At 41.2% G+C, this 20,939-nt stretch overlaps 15 protein-coding genes across 15 annotated transcripts; 7 read left to right on the top strand and 8 right to left on the bottom strand. All coding sequences in view use genetic code 12, as the record gives it.

Annotated features, from left to right (window-relative positions):
• Positions 1-487: 487 nt before the first annotated feature.
• FOB63_001834 (uncharacterized protein) lies at positions 488-1,717 on the bottom strand (the record flags this gene model as incomplete). The annotated part of the gene is made up of 1 exon (XM_002618036.2): positions 488-1,717. The coding sequence occupies one exon, from the start codon at positions 1,715-1,717 to the stop codon at positions 488-490; it is 1,230 nt and encodes a 409-aa protein (XP_002618082.2).
• A 526-nt stretch (positions 1,718-2,243) lies between these two features.
• On the bottom strand, positions 2,244-3,248 carry FOB63_001833 (uncharacterized protein; the record flags this gene model as incomplete). Its single annotated transcript, XM_002618037.2, has 1 exon — positions 2,244-3,248. One exon carries the CDS (start codon positions 3,246-3,248, stop codon positions 2,244-2,246), a length of 1,005 nt encoding a protein of 334 aa, XP_002618083.2.
• Positions 3,249-3,439: 191 nt separating this feature from the next.
• FOB63_001832 (TRAPP subunit) lies at positions 3,440-4,183 on the top strand (the record flags this gene model as incomplete). Its single annotated transcript, XM_002618038.2, has 1 exon — positions 3,440-4,183. The coding sequence occupies one exon, from the start codon at positions 3,440-3,442 to the stop codon at positions 4,181-4,183; it is 744 nt and encodes a 247-aa protein (XP_002618084.1).
• Positions 4,184-4,391: 208 nt separating this feature from the next.
• On the top strand, positions 4,392-5,057 carry FOB63_001831 (peptide alpha-N-acetyltransferase complex A subunit; the record flags this gene model as incomplete). Its single annotated transcript, XM_002618039.2, has 1 exon — positions 4,392-5,057. One exon carries the CDS (start codon positions 4,392-4,394, stop codon positions 5,055-5,057), a length of 666 nt encoding a protein of 221 aa, XP_002618085.1.
• A 94-nt stretch (positions 5,058-5,151) lies between these two features.
• On the bottom strand, positions 5,152-5,931 carry PNO1 (uncharacterized protein; the record flags this gene model as incomplete). Its single annotated transcript, XM_002618040.2, has 1 exon — positions 5,152-5,931. One exon carries the CDS (start codon positions 5,929-5,931, stop codon positions 5,152-5,154), a length of 780 nt encoding a protein of 259 aa, XP_002618086.2.
• Positions 5,932-6,517: 586 nt separating this feature from the next.
• On the top strand, positions 6,518-8,359 carry FOB63_001829 (uncharacterized protein; the record flags this gene model as incomplete). The annotated part of the gene is made up of 1 exon (XM_002618041.2): positions 6,518-8,359. The coding sequence occupies one exon, from the start codon at positions 6,518-6,520 to the stop codon at positions 8,357-8,359; it is 1,842 nt and encodes a 613-aa protein (XP_002618087.2).
• A 48-nt stretch (positions 8,360-8,407) lies between these two features.
• FOB63_001828 (uncharacterized protein) lies at positions 8,408-9,088 on the bottom strand (the record flags this gene model as incomplete). The annotated part of the gene is made up of 1 exon (XM_002618042.2): positions 8,408-9,088. One exon carries the CDS (start codon positions 9,086-9,088, stop codon positions 8,408-8,410), a length of 681 nt encoding a protein of 226 aa, XP_002618088.2.
• A 272-nt stretch (positions 9,089-9,360) lies between these two features.
• On the top strand, positions 9,361-12,243 carry FOB63_001827 (uncharacterized protein; the record flags this gene model as incomplete). Its single annotated transcript, XM_002618043.2, has 1 exon — positions 9,361-12,243. One exon carries the CDS (start codon positions 9,361-9,363, stop codon positions 12,241-12,243), a length of 2,883 nt encoding a protein of 960 aa, XP_002618089.2.
• Positions 12,244-12,271: 28 nt separating this feature from the next.
• On the bottom strand, positions 12,272-13,240 carry SPT3 (transcriptional regulator; the record flags this gene model as incomplete). The annotated part of the gene is made up of 1 exon (XM_002618044.2): positions 12,272-13,240. One exon carries the CDS (start codon positions 13,238-13,240, stop codon positions 12,272-12,274), a length of 969 nt encoding a protein of 322 aa, XP_002618090.1.
• A 686-nt stretch (positions 13,241-13,926) lies between these two features.
• Positions 13,927-14,616, bottom strand: FOB63_001825 (uncharacterized protein; the record flags this gene model as incomplete). The annotated part of the gene is made up of 1 exon (XM_002618045.2): positions 13,927-14,616. The coding sequence occupies one exon, from the start codon at positions 14,614-14,616 to the stop codon at positions 13,927-13,929; it is 690 nt and encodes a 229-aa protein (XP_002618091.1).
• Positions 14,617-14,834: 218 nt separating this feature from the next.
• SDC1 (Sdc1p) lies at positions 14,835-15,209 on the top strand (the record flags this gene model as incomplete). The annotated part of the gene is made up of 1 exon (XM_002618046.1): positions 14,835-15,209. One exon carries the CDS (start codon positions 14,835-14,837, stop codon positions 15,207-15,209), a length of 375 nt encoding a protein of 124 aa, XP_002618092.1.
• A 322-nt stretch (positions 15,210-15,531) lies between these two features.
• Positions 15,532-17,088, top strand: FOB63_001823 (uncharacterized protein; the record flags this gene model as incomplete). Its single annotated transcript, XM_002618047.2, has 1 exon — positions 15,532-17,088. One exon carries the CDS (start codon positions 15,532-15,534, stop codon positions 17,086-17,088), a length of 1,557 nt encoding a protein of 518 aa, XP_002618093.2.
• Positions 17,089-17,279: 191 nt separating this feature from the next.
• Positions 17,280-18,851, top strand: VPS17 (retromer subunit; the record flags this gene model as incomplete). Its single annotated transcript, XM_002618048.2, has 1 exon — positions 17,280-18,851. One exon carries the CDS (start codon positions 17,280-17,282, stop codon positions 18,849-18,851), a length of 1,572 nt encoding a protein of 523 aa, XP_002618094.1.
• Positions 18,852-18,921: 70 nt separating this feature from the next.
• On the bottom strand, positions 18,922-19,599 carry SOD2 (superoxide dismutase; the record flags this gene model as incomplete). The annotated part of the gene is made up of 1 exon (XM_002618049.2): positions 18,922-19,599. One exon carries the CDS (start codon positions 19,597-19,599, stop codon positions 18,922-18,924), a length of 678 nt encoding a protein of 225 aa, XP_002618095.1.
• A 436-nt stretch (positions 19,600-20,035) lies between these two features.
• On the bottom strand, positions 20,036-20,635 carry DID2 (uncharacterized protein; the record flags this gene model as incomplete). The annotated part of the gene is made up of 1 exon (XM_002618050.2): positions 20,036-20,635. The coding sequence occupies one exon, from the start codon at positions 20,633-20,635 to the stop codon at positions 20,036-20,038; it is 600 nt and encodes a 199-aa protein (XP_002618096.1).
• Positions 20,636-20,939: the final 304 nt, after the last annotated feature.

The following is a 20,939-nucleotide window of genomic DNA, read 5'->3' as shown; positions in this document are numbered from 1 at the left end:
ACGGTGTATGCGCCGTAAGTCTCAATAGTAAACAATCAACTATATTCGCCCTCTCTATTGTTCACGGTACCTCCTGTAACACCAATTTATTTATCCTATTTTTAATACCGTTGCTATTTAATTTCTTTTTCGCAAGCGATCGCCAGTATCACCCTATACGCATCAGCTTTTGATGGCAATTTAAAATATGCAATGCGAGACAGGATCTGAGCGACCTGCGGCATTTTACCTGCGCATCACACAAAAATAGGCTTCTGTAAGATTTGCCCATGTGCAGACGCTGTCTCACTTCCGGGATTTGCTTCCTCTACTCCGCATTCCCAACACCAGCAAATATCCGTTCAATAAAATTGCATTCTCATAAGTGCATTTATACTCCTCTCCCGATCTCATACCAGCGTGTTTCCTTGCTCTTTTTCTTTTCTCTTGCGCCTTGCTCGGCTCGAGTTCGCTAATCGCGGCAGATTGAAAAGGTTGCAGCGCAGGATCACCTTTGACTTTTCCTGCGCTTTGATTTCTTGTCATCGTCCGCGTTCTCAGCTTCCTCCACAATCAGTGCGCTGTCACGCGATTTGCGGCGCCGAAGCCTATTCTCATACTTCCCACCTACTTCCGGCTTTGCAGCGGTCTCCTTAAAAGTAGTCGTCGGTGGAGAGACAACCTCTGGTTTGATTTCTTCCTTCACCTCCTCTTCGTCATCAAATAAGTGCGAGTTAGCAATGGGCTGTCTGACCTCCCGCACTAACAGTTTGTACTCTTGAGCGTCATGAGCCACGCCATTCTTTATGAGCTTTTTCATCAACTCATCGGAACCAACATCGTTCTCAGATTCAGGACTATAATTCTTATTTTCAGTTTTCACTGGAGGCGTCATTTCTGTAGGAGTTTCACTCGCTCTATGCACTGTGTTCAAAGTATTACTGAGCCCATTAAAGTAAATTTCATTGACGTTCAAGTTCTTCGATGGATCCACCCCTTTTTTCTTCAAATTATTCAAACTAGCAACACCTTCTTCGTCTTGAAATTGTTCAGGTAAAATCTCTCCACAACTCAACGCAGCAGCATCTTGAGAGGTGTATTCTTTTGTATGAGCGATTCTGCTATGATTCAAAAATCCCTGTGCTGATGAAAAATTGCTTCGTTGGCAGTCTGGGCATGTTAACTTTACTATAATTCCATCCGTCCTTCGGTACAAGCAACCTGAAATACGCAACGCTGGCCCAGTCAAACTGGGTCGTAGCGACGACGTGGTAGATCTTGTGCGGTATGAATGAACAGGCTCTTGTTCAACGAAAACATCTTCGTTAAATTTTGGCTGCCCTTGTTGCAGATACTGCTGTTGTTGAAGCTTGGTGAAGTTAACAGACAATGAACGGTTTAAGAGATCGTAATATTTGAGTGTGAACTGATTAGGCTCTTTCTCGAATGTAACGTCGGAAGGTACCTCAAAAAACTGCCGGATTGCTATCATTTGTGCTTCACATTTACCTAGTTCTTCTTCAGTTAGTTTGAGCTCTTTATGCTTGAGACGAATCTCCAAGTCCACTTGCTCCGAAAGAATCTTGCGAAGTGTGTCGGCTGGAATACTTTCAAGCTTTTTCATGAGTGTTGCCTTATCGATCAGAGGCTGTGATATAGTGGGTTCGTGCACGTTTGGAATCTTAAGTGACATTGCACCTTGACTACCCGGACTGTCTGGGGTTCTTTCCGGATTCATTTTGAGAAACAATTGGAACAGTGTGGCAAGAACGATAACAAATGAGTCGTTGTTGGTTCAAAGTTACATCACGTGCGGTAATGCCCCGTACAGAAAATTGGGAGAATGTGCAGTATGGAATCCGTTTTTCAGTGACGAGGATACTTGAAATATGTAGTACCGTGAGAAATGGAGAGCACAATTCTTAACATAAATGTGTTCATCCTGATATCGGGAACTTTTATGGGATGTATGACGATAGTACTCTGAGACCAAAAGAGCAATGTGTAAGCGAACTTAAATTGCCAATTCATACTAGAATCGAGGGAAGCACAGTCTGATGCGCTCCTTCATTAATTTTTCTTTTGATTCGTGTCATGAAGCTGTAGACATGTTTAAAAATTCTCAACGTTGAAGTTTCGCCAAGAAACTATAATAAACACTTAGCCAAATCTAATAACTTAGATTCGGGAACAAACTGAATAAACATATGACACATTTGAAAGGTTCAATTTACCATTAACCTCGCCCTTTTTTCTTTTTGGTCCTAAGTAAGTGCTTTAGTAAGACGTCTTCGCCAGCCTAATATGTTCAAGTTTTCCTCACCAGGTGCACATTTGGTTAACAATTGCGCGTATAAAGTGGCAGTCTCATTTGGCTGTGCGTCTTTACATGGAAGTGTTCTAACCTTAGAATCAGAGTTGGGTTGAAGATTCTTCAGGCGGTCTCTTCTCCTTTCAATAAGTTTTTTCAGTTTCCTCCTTTTATTGCCATCTTTTCCCAGAGTTATGAGTTCTTTGGGTACATCCTCTTGAAGTTCTTTTACTATTTCTTTAACTCTTGTTCTAGAATTTGAAACGCCTTCTTCGGAGGATTTGAATCCTAACTTTTTTATTTGATCAGTTTTGGAGCTTTCGAATTCACACGGTTGAAGATTTTTCCTGGTAATTGGTTTGCTCCCTCGTCTTTTCGGTGTTTTTGGATTGCAAATCTGGTCACCCTCATGTTTAGTGCTCGTTTTTGGCTCCGTATTAGTACCACCTTTCCGCCCCAGTTTTTTTATAGATGAAGTGACTTTCCGCTTTGATTTCCGAATAACGCTTTCAGGCAATGGCTTTGAGGAATCAGCACCTTTGAATTTTTCTGGGATTTCTGAATGTATTTCAAGATTTGAATGTTTCACATCCAAAAAATCCTGGCACGACGGAATTTTAGATACAATTTTTTCATCTTCATTCAAAAGTAGGGACATGTCATTCTCTCCATCCTCTTTTGTTGGATGAGGACAAGCAGCTTCCCCTAAATCATCAGCAGAAAAATTATATGGTTCAAGAAGAGTCAGTTGCAACACCGGTTCTAGAGGGCGAAATGCCTCAACTTTTACAGGAGTTGAAATGTCTGGAAGCTGAACATGACTAGGCTCCGGCTCATGAAAAATTGTTAAGAGCCTGTGGATAGAATGTGCTTTTGTTTTCTCGTGAGATTTGCTCACTTTACGAGCATTGTTGAGAGATAATTTCAGCTTGCGAGTTTGAAGAGTTTTTCTCTTCATAAATGCTAGAGAGATTAGCACTTACGTGGTGCACAGAAAGAGGTATATCATACTAGTTGAAATTGTGTCTTTCATAGCAGAAGTTGGTAACTAATTGCAACACCAAGTATGCATGCGCGCACTTATTGACAAGTCCTCCACTGCACCTCTTTAAAGTCTTACTCAACTCGTCCCTAAACACATTAGAGTCAATGACGGACAAACAAATTTTGCCCTCAGTTGCTTCAATGGGGGCACTCACTTTAAATGAGAGACCGAAGAGTGGATTCGGTTACAACCCTTCTATCGGCCCAGCCTCTAACAGCATTGATCAAGAGACATCGACTTTACTACTAAACAAAAGAACACTAAATCTTTCCACAGGTGGCAACAACTCCATTTATGAGAAAAGCATTCAAACGAAGAAAGCAAATGAAATCAGTCTCTCTGCTTTGTCGTTTCTCTTCTGTGAAATCGTGAACTGGGCCCACAGCAAATCAAAAGGAATTCAAGATCTTGAAAACAGATTGAATGGCCTAGGGTACCAAGTAGGACAGCGGTACTTGGAGCTTGTTAAATTAAGAGAGGGTATGAAGTATGGACAACGAGAGACAAAGATTGTTGAGATCCTACAGTTTATACACGGACCTTTTTGGAAAGCCATGTTTGGGAAGACGGCCAACGAGTTGGAGAAATCTCAAGATGTGGACAATGAGTATATGGTGATTGACAACGTCCCACTTATTTCCAAATTCATAAGTATTCCCAAAGAGTATGGGAATTTGAACTGCTCAGCGTTCGTTGCAGGCATAATCGAAGGTGCATTGGATAGTTCAGGGTTCAATGCTAGTGTATCTGCCCACTATGCTCCAGTGGCGACCTTGGTTTCACGAACAGTGTTCCTCATTAAATTTGATGAACGTTTATTCGTTAGAGAAGAGATACGAGCTACATAGTTAACATACAATGACGTTCACCAAGCAAGAACTTATATATCGAAGGCTCTGTGTAACTCTTTATGACACAATAATATTACATTGCCAAATACTTTTAATCGTGGTCCAATTGATCGTCAGTTAAGTAGGCACCAAACTAGCACTCGCACGACCCATTTTACATTTTTCATTTCAGCAAAGATAGAGTGACGTCTACGGTGCATAAGACATGGGTGTTACAATTAGAAGAGCAACAATCGAAGACGTCCAGGCGATGCAAAATGCTAATTTGCTCAATTTGCCTGAAAATTATGAATTGAAATACTACATGTACCATATTTTATCGTGGCCTCAAGCCAGTTTTGTGGCCACCACCTATGACCCAGAAGACTATCACAGTACGTTGGATGACGAAGATGAAGAAACCGAAGTTCTTGCTGAATCAAATGGTACTGGCTTCCTTGACACCGTTCAAGATCCCAAGGGTGATACAGCATATATCAGGAAAGGTGAAAAAATTGTTGGTTACGTTTTAGGAAAGATGGAGGACGACCCAGATGCCGAAGACAAGACTCCCCACGGACATGTGACGTCTTTGGCAGTGATGAGAACTTACAGACGAATGGGATTGGCCGAAAAGTTGATGAAACAATCGTTGTATGCCATGTGTGAATGTCTTCGAGCAGAGTACGTTTCGCTACATGTGAGGAAATCTAACCGAGCAGCATTGCATTTATATCGTGACAGTTTGAAGTTTGAGGTGTCTTCTATTGAAAAGTCGTACTATCAGGATGGTGAAGATGCATATGCCATGAGAAAGGACTTGAAACTTGAAGAAATGCTTCCGTATCATGGCCACAGTGAAGTTGATGATTTGACGCTGGACTTAATCTAAGTGCAATATAGAGCGGCTCCCGCATGAGATTTCACACGAAAAAGTAGATAATATTAATGTACACAATGCAAGTATTGGAAGAAAAATAGTGCACCTAGTAACGTTCCTTCATTCTGGAAGCCACGGTACGCAAGTTTCCGTACACCTTTCCCGGAGGCGAACCCAAAATGAGCGAGACAACAGCTTCTCTGGCCATACGGATGTGGGTGAATCCTCCCAAAATGTGAATCTTGGAGTCTGCCAACACGATTCTCGTTCTGGTGGCATTTTCTATGGCAAATTTGGTCTTACCATCTTTTCCTGCAATACGTCCGATTGCTCTCGATAAGTGGTCTCCAGTTAAAGTTTTCACATCTTTAATTTCGAATGTCTCGATATATAGATCATCCAATCTCAAAAGAGCAATAGCATCATCAACATCAAATCCTAATGTGAATGCCTTAATGAAGTCGGCGCCTTTCTGCAATGCACCTTCATCTTCAGTGAACTTGTTTGTTTTCAACTCAACAGTTTTAGTCTTCAAATTCATTCTCACTTGCAACTTGAGGTGTTCGACCAATGGGGGGTATATCTTGACCCAGGTGTTCTTCAAAGGGGTCATTCTATGAGGTGGGACGGGCACCTTTCTGCTTTCCAATTTAACCTTCATACCACTTTTGGCCGCAGCAGTAAATTTCGGTTTACCCCCCTCATCCAACACCACTGATGACGGAGTAGGTTCTTCTTCTTTCATTTCTTCATCTTCCTCAACCTTCTCTGGCTCTTTTTCTTCCTCAACAGGAACGCTTGTAGTGTTGATCAAAAATTCCTCCTCTGCATCTTCGACTGGCTTCGTCGCTGGAACAGCTTTTTTCACTGCAGTAGGAGCGGCCATATTGACTTTGGTTATCTTTAAGTTAGAACAGGATTTTTTGCGATGGAGCGAAGAGATGATATGTGCACGTGACCAACACCGATATTGATGTGGAGGACTTCAAGCAACTATAGTTTGGAATTTATACACTTTAAATAGACAAACTTGCAGTGTTAATGAAGTCATATAATAAATTAGATATTTTTTCTTCTCTTTCCTATGAGAAAGGTCAAAAAGTTTATAAGTGTCGTGGAAGGCGACACGAGATTCTGAAGAAGAAAAGTATAGATGTTTTAAAAAGAGATTCGAATAAGAGATCATCAAGCTAACTGCAAATTTCAATATATTAGTCTCAAAGAATGCTAATTTTTCAAGACTGCTTGTATATGCGGTAATATCGTCGCAAGTCTCTGATTTGCTCTTTCATATACGATCCAGTCCTTGCGTGAAAAATATCTTAGCGCGGAACAGAAAATTTCCCCATACTTTTTCTATTCTTTACATTGCGTTTTTCAAAGGACTTACTACACTGTCATATTCGATTATTGCTCGTTTATCCATTTTCCGCATATCAAAATATACTTTTAGCGTTCAAGGGTAGTTAGTCATGTCTCTTATTAGAAGACAAATGATCAACCGAAATAGTTGCTTCAGGATCTTAAAGGCAAGACAACAACCATGGTCATCCCTAATAAGAAATACTTTCCCTGTCCAAAGTAGCCGGTTGTTACACTCATCCAGAACTTTACTCTCAAAAAAAGAAAATATCACTAAGTCACAGCTTTTAGAACAAGCTTCGTCATCGCTTTCCCGTCTCTGGATTCACATAAAATGGCCGCTTACAAGAAACAACCGCCCCTTTTCATTAGATGACTTTTCAGCTTTTGCATCCTGGCTCCTCATGGGAAATGTTCTTTGGATTATATTGGGAACGACGACTTTTGGTCTTGTCACCATGTATTCCATTGATACTTTCGACCGTTTCTGGAACGTCGTTAAAGGCGAGCAAAACCTGGGCAGTGAAGATAAAGACACTAACAAGAAACTGAACGATGATAGTTTCCTCGGATTTATCGCCAGTTCTATCTTGTCTCAAGGTCTCGGTCTCAAGTTTGTATTCCAGAAAGGAAATGTGGTGCCAGAGTTTGCCGACGGTATGCTAAAGTTCAAAAATTTGAAAGTATACTCCACGAAATCCCCAGCGGAAGAATTATCATTCATTGCTTCCATTCAAGAACTTAACTTGAGTTTATCCTTCAAAAAATGGTACAAAGGAAATGGTCTTATCTATGATATGGAAATATTTGGCATGGATGCTACAGTATACAAGAATCTAGAGTCAGTTGCAAATGAAGCCCCGATTAAGGATAAGTCCATTCCATTGAGCTCCATGGCGTTGTCATTCAGTAAATACAATGACAGAACATACAACGACATTGATGAACATGGAACTGAGCAACTTGAGCGTCTTGAGCAATCACCTAAACTCTCCCTGTTAGCCCCCAACTATGAATTTTCTCATGTGAAAATTCATGACTCAGTTATTGCACTTTATGAGGGTACTGATCGAGTACCGTTGAAGATTTCCATTTTCAGTGGCGATTTACCGAGACTTCGGGGAAGTCGGCTATTGCTCGATTTTTTCAACGCAAACAACGTTGCAGGTGCAGTGAACGATGCAATGTTCACTATACACAAGCATCAAACATTTTTAAACAACGAAAACGTTGTTAGATTCAAATTAGACGGCATCGATATGGGATCTCTTTCGAAGGCGAACCCTCAGCTGAAATTCAATTGGATTGCTAATGGTAAGGCAGAAATTATTGCAAATATTCGCCTTCCTCCTGCGGATGGAGCCAAAGAAGATGGCCACTCGAACGCTCCACTTTTGAGTGGGATTTTCCAGAAGCTTTTAGATGAGTTCAAAGTACTTACAAGCCCAAAGGAACAGGAACTTTCTAATGAACATCCAGAAAGCAGTTTGGTTAAAAGTGCAGTCACAGCAATTTATGAGACTTTTTCTCACAACAAGGAAGAGAAGCCAATAATGAATGAAGCGGAGTATGTCATTGTTGATGTCAAAGTCAAGTTTACCGATTTGAAGGCTACTCTTCCACAAGAGCTCCCTCTGGCATCTTCTTCTCTGGTTCCATTTGTTTCATTGCAGGAGTTACGCTCATTAATTTCCTATGTGAACGAAGTTGAAACAGACAGTGATCATCCAATTATCATCAATACTACGGTTATCGAAAAAATGAGCGATTTATACAACTTGGATAACATTTCTCAAACACGTCTATTTGATGTGATTGTGAGTGATATTTATGATGACTTTTCGAAGTTAATAAAATTGGAGGAGAAAAGAATTATTGAAGAAAAATCAAACATGTGGTCTCATTCCCTTGCCAGCCAACTTCTTTTATTGGGACTTGGTGTCTTAGCATGATTATCAACCTGTATTTATTAACGATCCTAATGACTATAATTTTATTCTTTATTGTTGCTTCGTTCTTGGAAGCATTGGTACTGTAAGCTTAACGCTAGTTTTCCCCATAATTTCTTGCTCAATCTCTTTCTCTACTGGCGTAGATCCTATTCCCAATGTCACTCCTCTCTGACGATGCAGAACATCCACTCCCTTGCTCGATTTTGTGTCATTTTCTTTCCATCCCATCCCTCGCAAAAGAGCTGCACCGAATTGTTCGACCGGAACATTCTCATAATCTTCTTCAACAATGTCTTCTGCGGAGTCGTTGTCACCCATTTTAATAGTGAGATTGCTTGTGTCATCGACAGACTTTCCCGCAAGTAGAGACAGTCTAGCTAGCTCATCTTCATTATCTGAGCTTCCAGTCGTCGCACCGGCAGTTTCTAACTGACCCTCGGTAGACTGCAAGCTATTTAGTATTGTTTTTGCGAGATGTGGTGGCTTGATGACTAATTTTTCCTTTTCAGAGACGGCTTTGTTTCCGCTCATTGCTCCTGAACGTGAATGAAACCCGTCGATGACTATCGTCTTTGGCTCTTCATCATCGTCTGGGGTCGATAGAACATTCTTTTTTTCTCCTGCTTCCGCATTCTTGGTAGCCTTCTTAGCAGCAAAGAGAGATTTGGCCTTGCCCGCACCTGGCTTCGAAACTTTACTGCCCTTTAGATTGAACTTAAAACCAGACATGTAGTTAGAAGCCAAGTTTTACTCATGCCTTATCATGGTGTGCAGGATGGACGTACTTTGCTTGAGGGAAAAAACACAAACAAATCCAAATTATAACCATGTTAGACGCAAAGAATCGCCAGGATTACTATACTTTTTTTGACGTAGATACATATTTTCATCTCTTGTCCAAAGTGGATCTTTTTATTACACGGTCTACCGATGTTTCTTGTGCACGCCTCTGTACGCGAATACTTGTGCGCGTCTTAGAAATCTGAAAAGACCATAATGAGATGCTGCTAGGTCTGGAGCAGTATTTGGGCATAGATCCTGATCTATTGGAACTCCTGAGCCTACAAGGCTCCTCATCTCAGGTATTAGAATGTCCAACTAGTGATACTGAAGAAGAGCACGAAGAAGTTGTCCAGGGTTCAACATGCAAAGACGATTACCATGATCATCAATGCCAAAGTCAGCAACAGATGAAATTACAGGACAAAGAGACTCTGAAATCTTTTCATGATGAAAATAAAAGGCTTCGGAAATATGAGGAGGAGAAAATGGACCCAAAGACTCCAGAAGACAAGGGAGAAATGGATATACTAAAAGCGAAGACCAGTTTCCAAGCTGAGTTTGATAATGGTCGTCCTGGACTTTTGTTTCTACTCTCAGGTAAGCAGCAGAATGCGAAGAGCAGAAGAAAACGAAAGACTACAAAAGCAACATCGGGCAAATGTGATAGTGTTGTATCAGAGGCTTCAGAGGCAGAAACTTCCTTCGACTCTGCGGAATTTGAGCGCACTGTCAAGCATCAGAATTACCTAAGCGATCTTGAAGATAAGATGTACGGAAATGGAAAAAGTGTATCTCTCAAAGATTACTTGAGAAAGCCCACTGAGATTGTTCTGGCCTCGGAAGACTCGCAAAGAATAGAGATTGTCGAGGCTAAAACGCAACCTCAACCCCTCGAGACTTTAGAACTGTTGGGTAAAAAGGTACATGCCAGAAACTTGTTTGACGGATTTCCTCGGAAATTGAAGAATAGTAAAGGAAAGTGGACGTTGAAAGTTCGACTTCGAATCAGTCCTGAAAAATTGGCCATTATAAAACGTTACGATAATCCCTTTACAACTAGGGGCACAACAGGAACGGGAACAGGCGCCATGTCCAAATTAATGGCTCAAAATTCGTCATTGAAAGTTTCGTTGAAACTTCCAGTAAAGTTTTTGAAAGAAATTGAAAGGTCTTTAAGTCCTCTCTACACTAAAAGTTCAGGACACATTAATGGAAAGCCAGCAAGATCAGTGTTTGAGATGATGATGCAATCAGCCAACAAATCAAGCATGCCCAAGCTCACTCCAATACAGAAACTTAAAGAACTTTATCCTCCGATACTTTGTCGTTCTCAAATGCATGTTGTTCCTGATGAAGCTTTACCCAAAGCCTCTAGTTCTTACATCCAATCATTTCCACTACGAGATACTAATATGGCTACAACCTCAAACGAATCCTTGTCTTGCCTACTATCTGGAGAGAAGAAGTCGGCATTTATGTGTGCATTTGATATACTGCCTATACAAAAGAAAGCAATCGAAGTGAAAGATATTACCGAGCTCGTTAAAGCTAACGCCCCTTTGGCATTTTCAAAAGGACCCCATAAACGAATCTATAAAGATTTCATCATGAACAAAGCTGCAGATAATAGCTACCTGGTATGGCCGCAAAAATTTCAGCCCCAACAAGTCGAGGATATGCTTTTACCTAGTCAAAAGCGTGCCTTTATAAAGCACTGGATTGAAAATGCGTTCAAGCTCTTGAAAGCACAATCTACAAGGACCCCACTTAATGTCAGACTAAAAGAACAACAACGACGCCAAAAGCAAAGGGAAGCATCGGCTATGTCAGGCTTTATCGTCGATGATTTTGAGGAAGATGAGACAACAGATGAGGACATATTTGTGCCAATTTTGATTGTGAAGGGTCCTACAGGCTCTTGTAAATCGTCCTCTATTTATGCGGCCATGAATGCAATGGATGGTTATGTTCATGAGATCAACACCAGTCAACAGAGATCTCGCAGAGATATTTATGGTCCCCTCAAGGAGTTTTGCACCACCCAAATAGTTAATCAAAATGGTGAAGCCAAAAAATTTCAAAAAGGTGTTGTTCTCTTTGAAGATTGCGATGTCTTGTTTGAGCAGGATAAGACATTCTGGACTCTTGTTCAAGATGTTCTAAACTTTTCAAAGCGGCCCATTGTGTTAACGGTTAGTGATGACTGTGTCATTCCACGATACATTAAAGATCTAGCAGCAGAACAGAACTCTATTATATCATTGAGCATCATAAACAAGGAATCCATGAGGCAATATATTTGGTTATGTTCTTTAAGTCAAGGTTATAGTTTGAGCTCGCAATTACAGGAAAAAATATTGAGCGATTGTCACCATGACGGAAGCTATGATTTACGGAAAGCACTAATGATGTGTCAATGGCTTTGTGGGCCTAAGGGCTTATCAGATGAGATCGTCGAGGTTCTTTATTTCGAAAAACTCAGCGATAAGTTTCAAAGTTTTGACGACGTCGACTTAATCAGCAAGAAAATCGACCTTCTCTCTGCAGCTGACATAATTTCACGCAATACCGTTTCTTCTATATTGCATGATCGGCAAGAAAATGAACTTTTGGATGTTTATGTCGTCGACGACTCTTTAAATTTGACACAACCGGCCTTACCTCATGAGGTTAATGTGGGAGGGTATATTCAAGACACCTTACAAAGTGATTATGAACCAAATACCACATATGAACTACACGGGAACCAATTAAGGGATATAACGATAGAATTTCTCAGCTCCAGAAGCAAGCCTACTCCTGCTTTTTTGAGGGATATACAAACATTGAGATCGCAAACTAGAAGCCGGTCTTCTGCAACATCATTTGAGGAAATTGTCGAGACACAGGGTTTACCAGAAACCTCAGTATGCTATTCGATGCCGAAATCATCAATAGCATTGGATTTAGCACCAGTCTCAAGAGCATGGGCACAGTTTCAAAAGGAGATAATGAAATGGGATGCGCAACATGCACATGAAGAAGGGACTCGATCTCTCGAAAATTTTCTCAACTGGCGTAAGTTTCATAGAAATGTGGAAGAGATTTTGAAGACAATTTAGACCAATAAATTAATAGAATATGGGGTCTTTAGATGAGTCTTGTCCGTGATTTTAGCATTCCACCACCGAATGCCCTAACGGCTTTATGCTTGAAGTCTGTAGACTGTAGCCTTCTCCATGCTTCCTCAATATGATATGGTTGAATTGGTTTCGCTAATTCGTCTGGTTTATCAAACAAGTACTTGCGTTTCCTTTCGTTGATTTCTTTTCCTGTCTTCAGCATCGATTGCATCAAAAGCCTTTCCTCAGCAGACTTTATCCCCATAGCTTCTTCAGTTAGGGAACACACAATTTCAAATGTAAGAAATCCAAGAATATCTATGACATCATCATGGGGTCTTGACTCGCATATTTGAGATATCTGGGCCCATTCTCTAAACTTCTTCGCTTTTCTGAACGTAAAAGATGCTTGTCTGCATTCGGACCAATGAACATATTCCTCCTTCGTCATATGCTTCGTTCTTTCATCAGCCATTTTCAACCTTTTGAGAGACGCAAGAGTTGCCGCCTTTTCTTCGTCGTCCGCTTCATCAGCGTCATCAGCATTATCCAAATGTTGTTCACTAAACATGAACTGCACCTCCCATGGTAATCTGATCTTCAGCTTTCTGTATCGAGTAATCATTTTTGATTGGTCAGTCGTAGACGGACCTCCTGTAGCACCATTTGCAGCTCCTTCTTGTTCCATGAATGATTCAGTTCCACCACCCTCGTCTTTGGTGTTTTTGCGCACATCTTTCCACGAGAGGTACGTAATTAGACGGTTCACTTTAGCCTTGTCATGCCGTATAAGAAAAATAACGTCTTCAGGTGCAATGGATCGAGTTCCTCTCTTGGCTGCTGTCTTGGTGGCTTGCATGAGAATCTCAATTACCTGGCCTCTGACTATGTCCTCAATCAACGAGGTAGTCTCAACAGGAGGGTCATTTGTTTCTCCCGAGACAAACATCATTTGCAGCACCTCCACACGGTACCTACATTTTTCTTGGGAAGACATTTCGAACGTGTTATAGGAAAGTGATGATAATGGTTCTGGAATACCTCACCATGATTCACGTGACACTGTTTACTATGTTTAGTGCCAATTGGGAGATTGTTATTGTGTTTAAAGACTTTGAGATATCGAGTCAATACTGTTTCTGTTGTCTTTCATATTTACGAATATCTCTCATCAAAGTACAAGGCCAGAACCATTAAGGAACTAAAGTTATGTGCCTGGTTTAGCTAACTGCGTTTCTACGCTTCGAAGTACAGCTCCTATTGTGTATGACAGAGTCAATTTCCAGTGACCCTTAAAGTGAATTTCGATGAACTTTATTCACTATAGATAATATCGGGTAGGAGCAGTTTTTTCTTTCTGAAGGAACTCGTGGTATTGCCCTACTGATGTATGTGCGGGTAACCATTTTGTGATGCTGAGAAAAAATGTATTTAAACTGAGGCATTCTCCTCTTTTCTCACGCACCAAGCTACTTTCGACTGGTATGTGAATACAATCAAGTGATTGCAGTGATTATGATGAATCTGAGTGCATTTGGCTCGAGACTTTCTGTCGGTGTGGAAAAAACCAAGCTACCTTACTTTTTTTTTGACTGATACTCATTTGCAATTACTAAACTTTACATTTCATTAGTTACTAACATATTCAGGATGTTTTATCTTCTAAGATCTTCTTGATACAGATCAGGCAACAATCAACAAAACTAGTAAAATGCACAAGACAACAACAAGTATTCCGATACACCAGTTGCTTGCCGTCTCCCTATTCTTTTCGATGACAAAGTTCACTCTCTTCAAACCTCTCTGTAGCTTGTTTCCCACTGTGTCCATCTCATTGTCTAAGTCTTCAAGCATGAACCCTTGATCTTCCAACTCTCCACCCATTAACGTGGCTTGTTGGTTAAGGCTCTGCATTGTTTTATGAATCAGATCAAGTTGGAGATCTTGTGACTGGATGTATTCTTGTTCTTGGAACTGAGTAAACTCGCGGTTAATTCTTTGGCTATCGCTAAAGGGGTTTTCGCCATCGTCGTCGCTAATTCTATTGCTCATGGTGGTCACTTCTCTCGGACGGTGGGGGTTATTTATTCTTTCAATCCACTCATTGTCTAACGTTTCCATCTTTTTCTGTAACTGAGACAATATTTGCTTCCTATTGACGATTTCTGATGGACTTAAGTTGAAGTGAGAAGGATTGGATTCTGAGATGATGACTGCTTGCTTTAAATCCTCCACTGTTTCAGCCAATTCTTGATAATTGTTCTGGTAGTCCAACTTAGCATTCTCATTTATTTGTCTTGTCAGATGAATAAACGTCTCCAAAGAGTTAATTTGGGACCAGCAATCTGTCTCAACCTCATTAAATGGATCCATGATTTGACGATTTGGGAGGTGAAATTAAGACTGTGGTAGCTGGAAACAATTAATGGTAAGGAGTAGTGATGCCTGCAGTAACAAAATGGTTCACAAAGCGTGCAAATGAAGTATGAGACCTAAAAGGAACCTGCTATATGTTTTGTAGTAGTTTGACAAGGTTTTTTTGTCCCAGACAAAACGCGAACTGTTGAAGGAACTATACGCTCATCAGAGAAATGGACACAACAACGATACCCACTCCTCTCGTTGAGTCCAATGATATTTCGACAGAAGCCAAGCATGAAAATGGAAATGAGTCCGAGTCTGCTTTCCCGCAGGCTGAACCGTTGGTAAAGATGGAAGAACCGCCGCAGAAAAAACTAAAGACCGAAGAGGAAACGCCAATTGAAGAGGATATTCCAAAGTTTGATGGACCCCCAGTACACGAGATGGTGGGAGGCTCATCTGTCAGAAAATACTTGAACCAATACGTAACTCCACACCTTTTAGAAGGCCTCAAACAAGTGGCGAAGGACAAACCAGAGGACCCTCTCTACGAACTCGGCCAATTCCTCATCAATAGGTCAGCTGAACTAAAGAAAGCGAAGTAATTTAATGAAATGCTTAACGAAGCCTTGAACAAAGAGCAAAAAAAGCTTGTTACAGACGCTAGTTGGGGACGAGAGTAACTTGATACAAGTTCCTCTCTATGCTGATTGTATAAGTCGTGTATGGAAATAGGAAAAAGGGGAGTACATTAGGAATGTGCTATTTTCTCATCAAATCATGTTTTTAGTTCATATGGTTATCCATATTTCATGTTCTTTCGAAGCATTTTCCTCAGGCAATATTCCCCAGACCTGCATCAAGTTTGTAATGATCGAAAGTGCGCTTTAGAGGATGGTGAGATCCCATTAACAGATCTTTCCAGCAATGTCTGGGGAAAACAGTTTACGCCCTTATTATAACCACGATACTTTTGATGCTGGGTATCTGGTAATCTTTAAACCCGGCATTGGTCTCGTGGACACTGCCACGAACAAACCGATTGTTGCGTACTTGGGCAATAATGTATCAAAATCCAGCAACTTTGGCGCCGGAAGCATAGGTTTGCTGGGCATAGGGAAGGTGCTGTCTCTGGATGTCTCGGTATTACTGACAGACAAAAATTACGTGTACGACTTGGAGCTTCTGGAATACTTTGACGTGAACAACTTTCTGGAACTTTTCAAGAACTTGGTATGGAACTTCATGCGAAACTATTGCAAGGTATTGATTTCGCAACCTTTAGAGATAGCACGGCTTGTCCTTCAGGTAGGGTTCTTCGATTTCCGTGACGGGTCTGCTTCCAGCAGTGCTTCCAAACGCTCAAGACTTAAACTTGAATCGAACAGCACTGCTGACCATGATATTGCGGCAAGCTCCTCCGACGAGGCGGATGAAGCTATCGACTACTTTCAACTGCCTTGGGAGTCATCTAGTGGTGTTACGGTTCCACAGAAGACCAATAATGAGACGCATACTGTGAAACCACGCAAAGCACGCAACCCACACAAAATTAATCCAGTTTCCCAACATACAATTGACATTATGGCCGCAGTTGCCTCCAAGGATGGTCCCTTTGCATTATTCAGAGGAATTAATGCTTCCTTCATTCACTACACATTATCACACACCATAGAAGCCTGGATCACAGGTTTCATCTCACCTTTCTTGTCGATTCCGGACCCATTCTTTTTGGATTTAACTCATTCAACTGAACCAGGTAAATCCTTATGGCTCTCTGTTCTGGCTTGTGTTCTCGCGGGAGTGATTTTGATGCCTTTGGACTTGATAAAAGTTCGGCTAATGATCACCCAGTTTAATAAACCTGTTTCTCCTACATCCAGTGATTCCTCTGAAATACTCTCCTCAGAATCATCAACCGTTTACCCAGAGCCTTCGATTGACACAAGATCTGTGCGTGAATCTATCAGGCACTTTCCAAGAAAGGTGCTCTTGAACCCGCCCCCAACTATCACTCTCTTGACTATATTACACCAGTTTTCTACAACAGTTTTCCGCAAGCTGGCCCCATACTTGTTATTTGTGAGATACAATATTGACTCTTATCTGTCACCAAACTTGTACACCATGGTAAACTTGGTTTTGCTGATCATGGAGTTGTTTATTAAATTACCACTTGAGAACTTGTTACGTAAAGAACAAGTGAGATTTTTATTGAAACCAAAGTCAGAGACAGAAGACAAATATGGCGTTGTGACAATTAAAAACCCAGAAGAAAACCTCATAGTTAACTTTAATGGCTTTCTCCCTCAGGATGTCTTTGATGGTGATGAAACTGACGACAGAAGGCCATTAACTCTCTGGAAAAGATTCCGTCTTTTGGGCCTCTTTAATGGTTGGAGAGTTGGTGTATTGAATTTGATCGGATTCTGGGGCTACAACATCTTCAAAAGCTCTGGTGTCATAACAGAGGAAAGGCTTTGAGCAAGTTAAAAGATGCAACGTTTTATGTACTGGTAATAAATAGCGTAATTATGTTTTTCTTCTAAATGAGCTTCAAAATAGCTGTCAGAAGTTTGCACGCGTAAAGGTAATCCTGCATTCCAGAGTTCTCCCACCAAGTTGAAGATAGCGGCAAGGGAGTACATTCATCACCAGTCATTTGAGGTCATAACATGGCATCTACAATTAGTTTCAAACCAGACGATTTTGAGGATAATAATCCTTTCGCTGAGCCCAGCGATGAAGCGTTTAATACTCAACATCCTGAGGTGGAAGATTCACATGAGGTGGAACAAACGCAGGAGACTGGGGAAGTATCCACTACACAACAAACAGAAACGCAGATTGAGCATGAAGACAGTGGAAGCTTAGTTAAAAAGGAATTGATGAAATTGTTACCTGAGCGTTTCTCCGACAAATACTCGATGCAATTGATTCTACGTAATATCGAGCCCAACAAACCAGGGAACCCCATTTTACGATTCGATGCAAAGGTAACAGGAATGAGCAAATATCGTCAGGGAACTTATAAAGACATTCGCAGGACGTACAATGAGATCGTTAAGTTCAATAACTACTTGATTGTGTCCAATTTGGAAGTGTTTGTGCCTAGAATTCCACTGCCACAAACTTCTTATCCCACTGGTGGGGAAGAAGAAAATAAACGGTTATTCTATATCTGGCAAGAATGGTTTGATCGCTTAACTCAAAACCCTATATTAGTGAGGGACGAGGAGTTTGTTTTCTTCATCGAGAACGATTTTGGTTATTCTGTGATTAACAGTGGGAGAAAATCTCTGGTAGCCAGTGGCTTAGTCCGGAAAACTTTGAAGCAATTGGCACCACCATATGATCCCTATGTTGAATTGGCAGAATTCAGGCCCATGATCAAATCAGCGTACTTGCTCTTGCAGCGCCTTCTTCGAGCTATGGAGAAAAACCAAAAGAATGAGCGTCAGCTTTCTTCATATATCAGTGAATTGGCCACGAAGCTAAAAGGTCTTTCGCATTTTGAGACAGTGCATCCCGGGATGAAGAATATGTGGGAGAAATTGGCGAAGATCACTCAAATCATGAGCGACTCGAACTTGATTCAACTGATTAGTGATATGGGCACCTTGGGCGATAGCTGCCAAGCATTAGTTGACGATTTCTATGAGATTAAAGAAGCCCTTACGAATAGACATCTCATCATGAGAGAATTACTTCATGCCCAAGCGCAAACACAAGCTAAGCATGCTCAAGCTACAAAATTTAAGAATAAGCTGTCACTTGATCCCATCAAAGTAGATGAAGCTTTGAGAGCCTTGGATTATGCTACAAAAGCAGAGGAGAGTCTTCAGATGCAAGTAAAGCGAATTTCAGGTGAGATGATATTTGAAAAGCGCGAGGTTGTCAACTTCATAGAATCTAAGTTCCAAAAAACGCTTAAACAATTTACCTTGGGCAGAGTCGAGCAACACAGAAGATTTTTAAAAAGCTTGGAGAACATTCGAATCGATATAAGAATTATCGATCAAAATGGTGGCTTATCTCGTTTGAATCGAGATAATTTGACCCAAATGAAGCATAATCTCCCTCTGTCACAAGCCGCGAACGGGGACTCATGGAGCTCCCGAACTTTCCGAAGCTTAGCTGCAGACCACGAGCTCAAGGAGCAATCTCTCCGGCAGCAGGCAGAAATGGAAGGTGCGGTTGTTGACGCTAAGCAAGCCGCTTGTATACTTGGTGCTGCTACATTCTGAACACATCTACACTGTGGTAATAAATATCCGTACGTTCGGAAATAAACAAACTAAACTTTGGAGAAAGCAATTAGTTAACCAAAAATCTCTTTTCAGCTTCCTTCCAGTTAATGACGTTCCAAATAGCCTTGAAGTAATCAGCCTTGACGTTTTGGTACTGCAAGTAGTATGCATGCTCCCAAGCATCGATAGCGACCAATGGCACTAAAGGACCGCCTACTGTGTCTTGGTTCATAGTGGTAATAACGTCCAATTCACCACCGTTCTCCTTGTTCTTGACGATGAAAGCCCAACCTGATCCTTGGATACCAGCTAACTTGGCATTAGTGATTGCCTTCAAGTTGTCAAGAGATCCGTATTGCTCAGTAATCTTCTTGGCAAATTCGGAATCTTCCGATGGAGGAGCACCTCCACCTTGTTTCTCAGGGGCCAAGTTTTTCCAGAACAAGCAATGGTTAGTGTAGCCTCCTCCATGGAAGTTGATGGCCTTTTGCAATTCGATGGTCTTCTTGACCTCACCCTTTGCCTTTGCCTCGGCATGTTGTTCAATGGCTTGGTTGTAGCCATTCACATAAGTTTGGTGGTGCTTGAGGTAGTGAAGCTCATTGATTTTACCAGAGATGTGAGGTTCCAAAGCATTGAAATCCCAGTCCAAGTCTGGTAAGGAAACTTTAGTTCTAATTGCACCAATTGAGGTGAAAGCAGATCTCGAGGAACGAACAGAGTTTCTAAGAGTAGAAGCAAGCATAGCGTATGGATATGTGAATTGTTCAAAAGATACTGAAGCAAATTTATAACGTTCCTGAGCAACCCGGAACAGTCTCTTATTACTAACGGATCACATATACAGGAGCGCATGGTGCATTTCTATTGGTTCTCCGGAGTTTCTAGAAAAGAAACATCCTGGGGGGTATTTATAGAGAAACACCTGTGTTGGTTGATTAATACTTTGAAGGCCCCTATCCGTGGCTCTCGGTGTCAACTGCATCCGTCTTTCCAGCTTAGTTGAACAGTCTACAACGCATCTCGCAGTACAGGTGCGGCTGTATTAGTGAACGCATGTCTACCATCGATCAAGACAGTCATTCCAATTAGACTAAAAACATAGAACGGTGAACCACCCGATATGACCGTCCATGTCGAAAATTAATCATACTTCGTGACTAATACTTGCTTTCTTCAAACTAATTTCTTAATGCACGTAATCTCTCTGCGAGCTTATCCTCCTTCTCTTCCGAGATGGTGACTGGAGGGCTCAGAATGTCCACCTTCGTTTCGTTCAAGCCCTGTTTCATTTCTATTCCAGCCTCATCTGCAATCTGCGACATTAGCTCATCCACTTCTTCTTGTGGAGTGGTCAATGCGTTAACGTTGTTGGTAGCTGATTCGTAGTAGTTGGTCAGCGCATCCAAGTCCTCGAACTGAGATTCGAATTTATCCATCACGAGTGAGATACGCTCCAAATTCATCGTTTGGAGTGCCTTATCCATACCTCTAATTACTTGGGACATATTGCCAGTGACAGATTTCATTGTCACAGCCGTTTGTACTCTCGAAGCAACAGCATCAATTCTTGAAGCCAATCTTAGAAGATTGACTCTCTCATTCGCCTTTCTGATGGCATTCTGTGCGTAGAGCAGTGCAATGTCATTGTTTCCTTGCATCATTGCCTTTTTTGTCTTTGCCTTCTCTTGTAACTCCTCCTTCGCGGCCTTGCTCGCTTGTCTATTTAACAGCTTTGCTGTAAACTTAAGCTGAAAAAGTGATTGTTCCAATCCGGCCATGATGTGTTAGTTAGGTAAGGGCGATACGCACTTCGTTGAATCTTGTCTTATCTGTGTGTGCATATAAGGAAGTCATTTAAAGGCTGAAGAAAGATATGGGCAAAACCATCACACTGTAGACACGGCACAGGAAACTGTAAAATGTAAGGTGACTTCAAACTAGAAGTAAGCAAAATGCCCGATAAAGAAACAAAGTTTTCAGAGTGAATGTGTATTTGTTTGATAAAGTGAGACTTTCTTATACATAATATTTCTCAACGCTAGTGCTTCAAGCGTCTAGATACGAAATGTTCCTATCAAGTTA

The sequence above is a fragment of the Clavispora lusitaniae genome (assembly GCF_014636115.1).
Source record: "Clavispora lusitaniae strain FDAARGOS_655 chromosome Unknown tig00000038_pilon, whole genome shotgun sequence".
NCBI classification, from domain to species: domain Eukaryota; kingdom Fungi; phylum Ascomycota; class Pichiomycetes; order Serinales; family Metschnikowiaceae; genus Clavispora; species Clavispora lusitaniae.
This window is presented reverse-complemented; position numbering and strand designations above follow the sequence as displayed.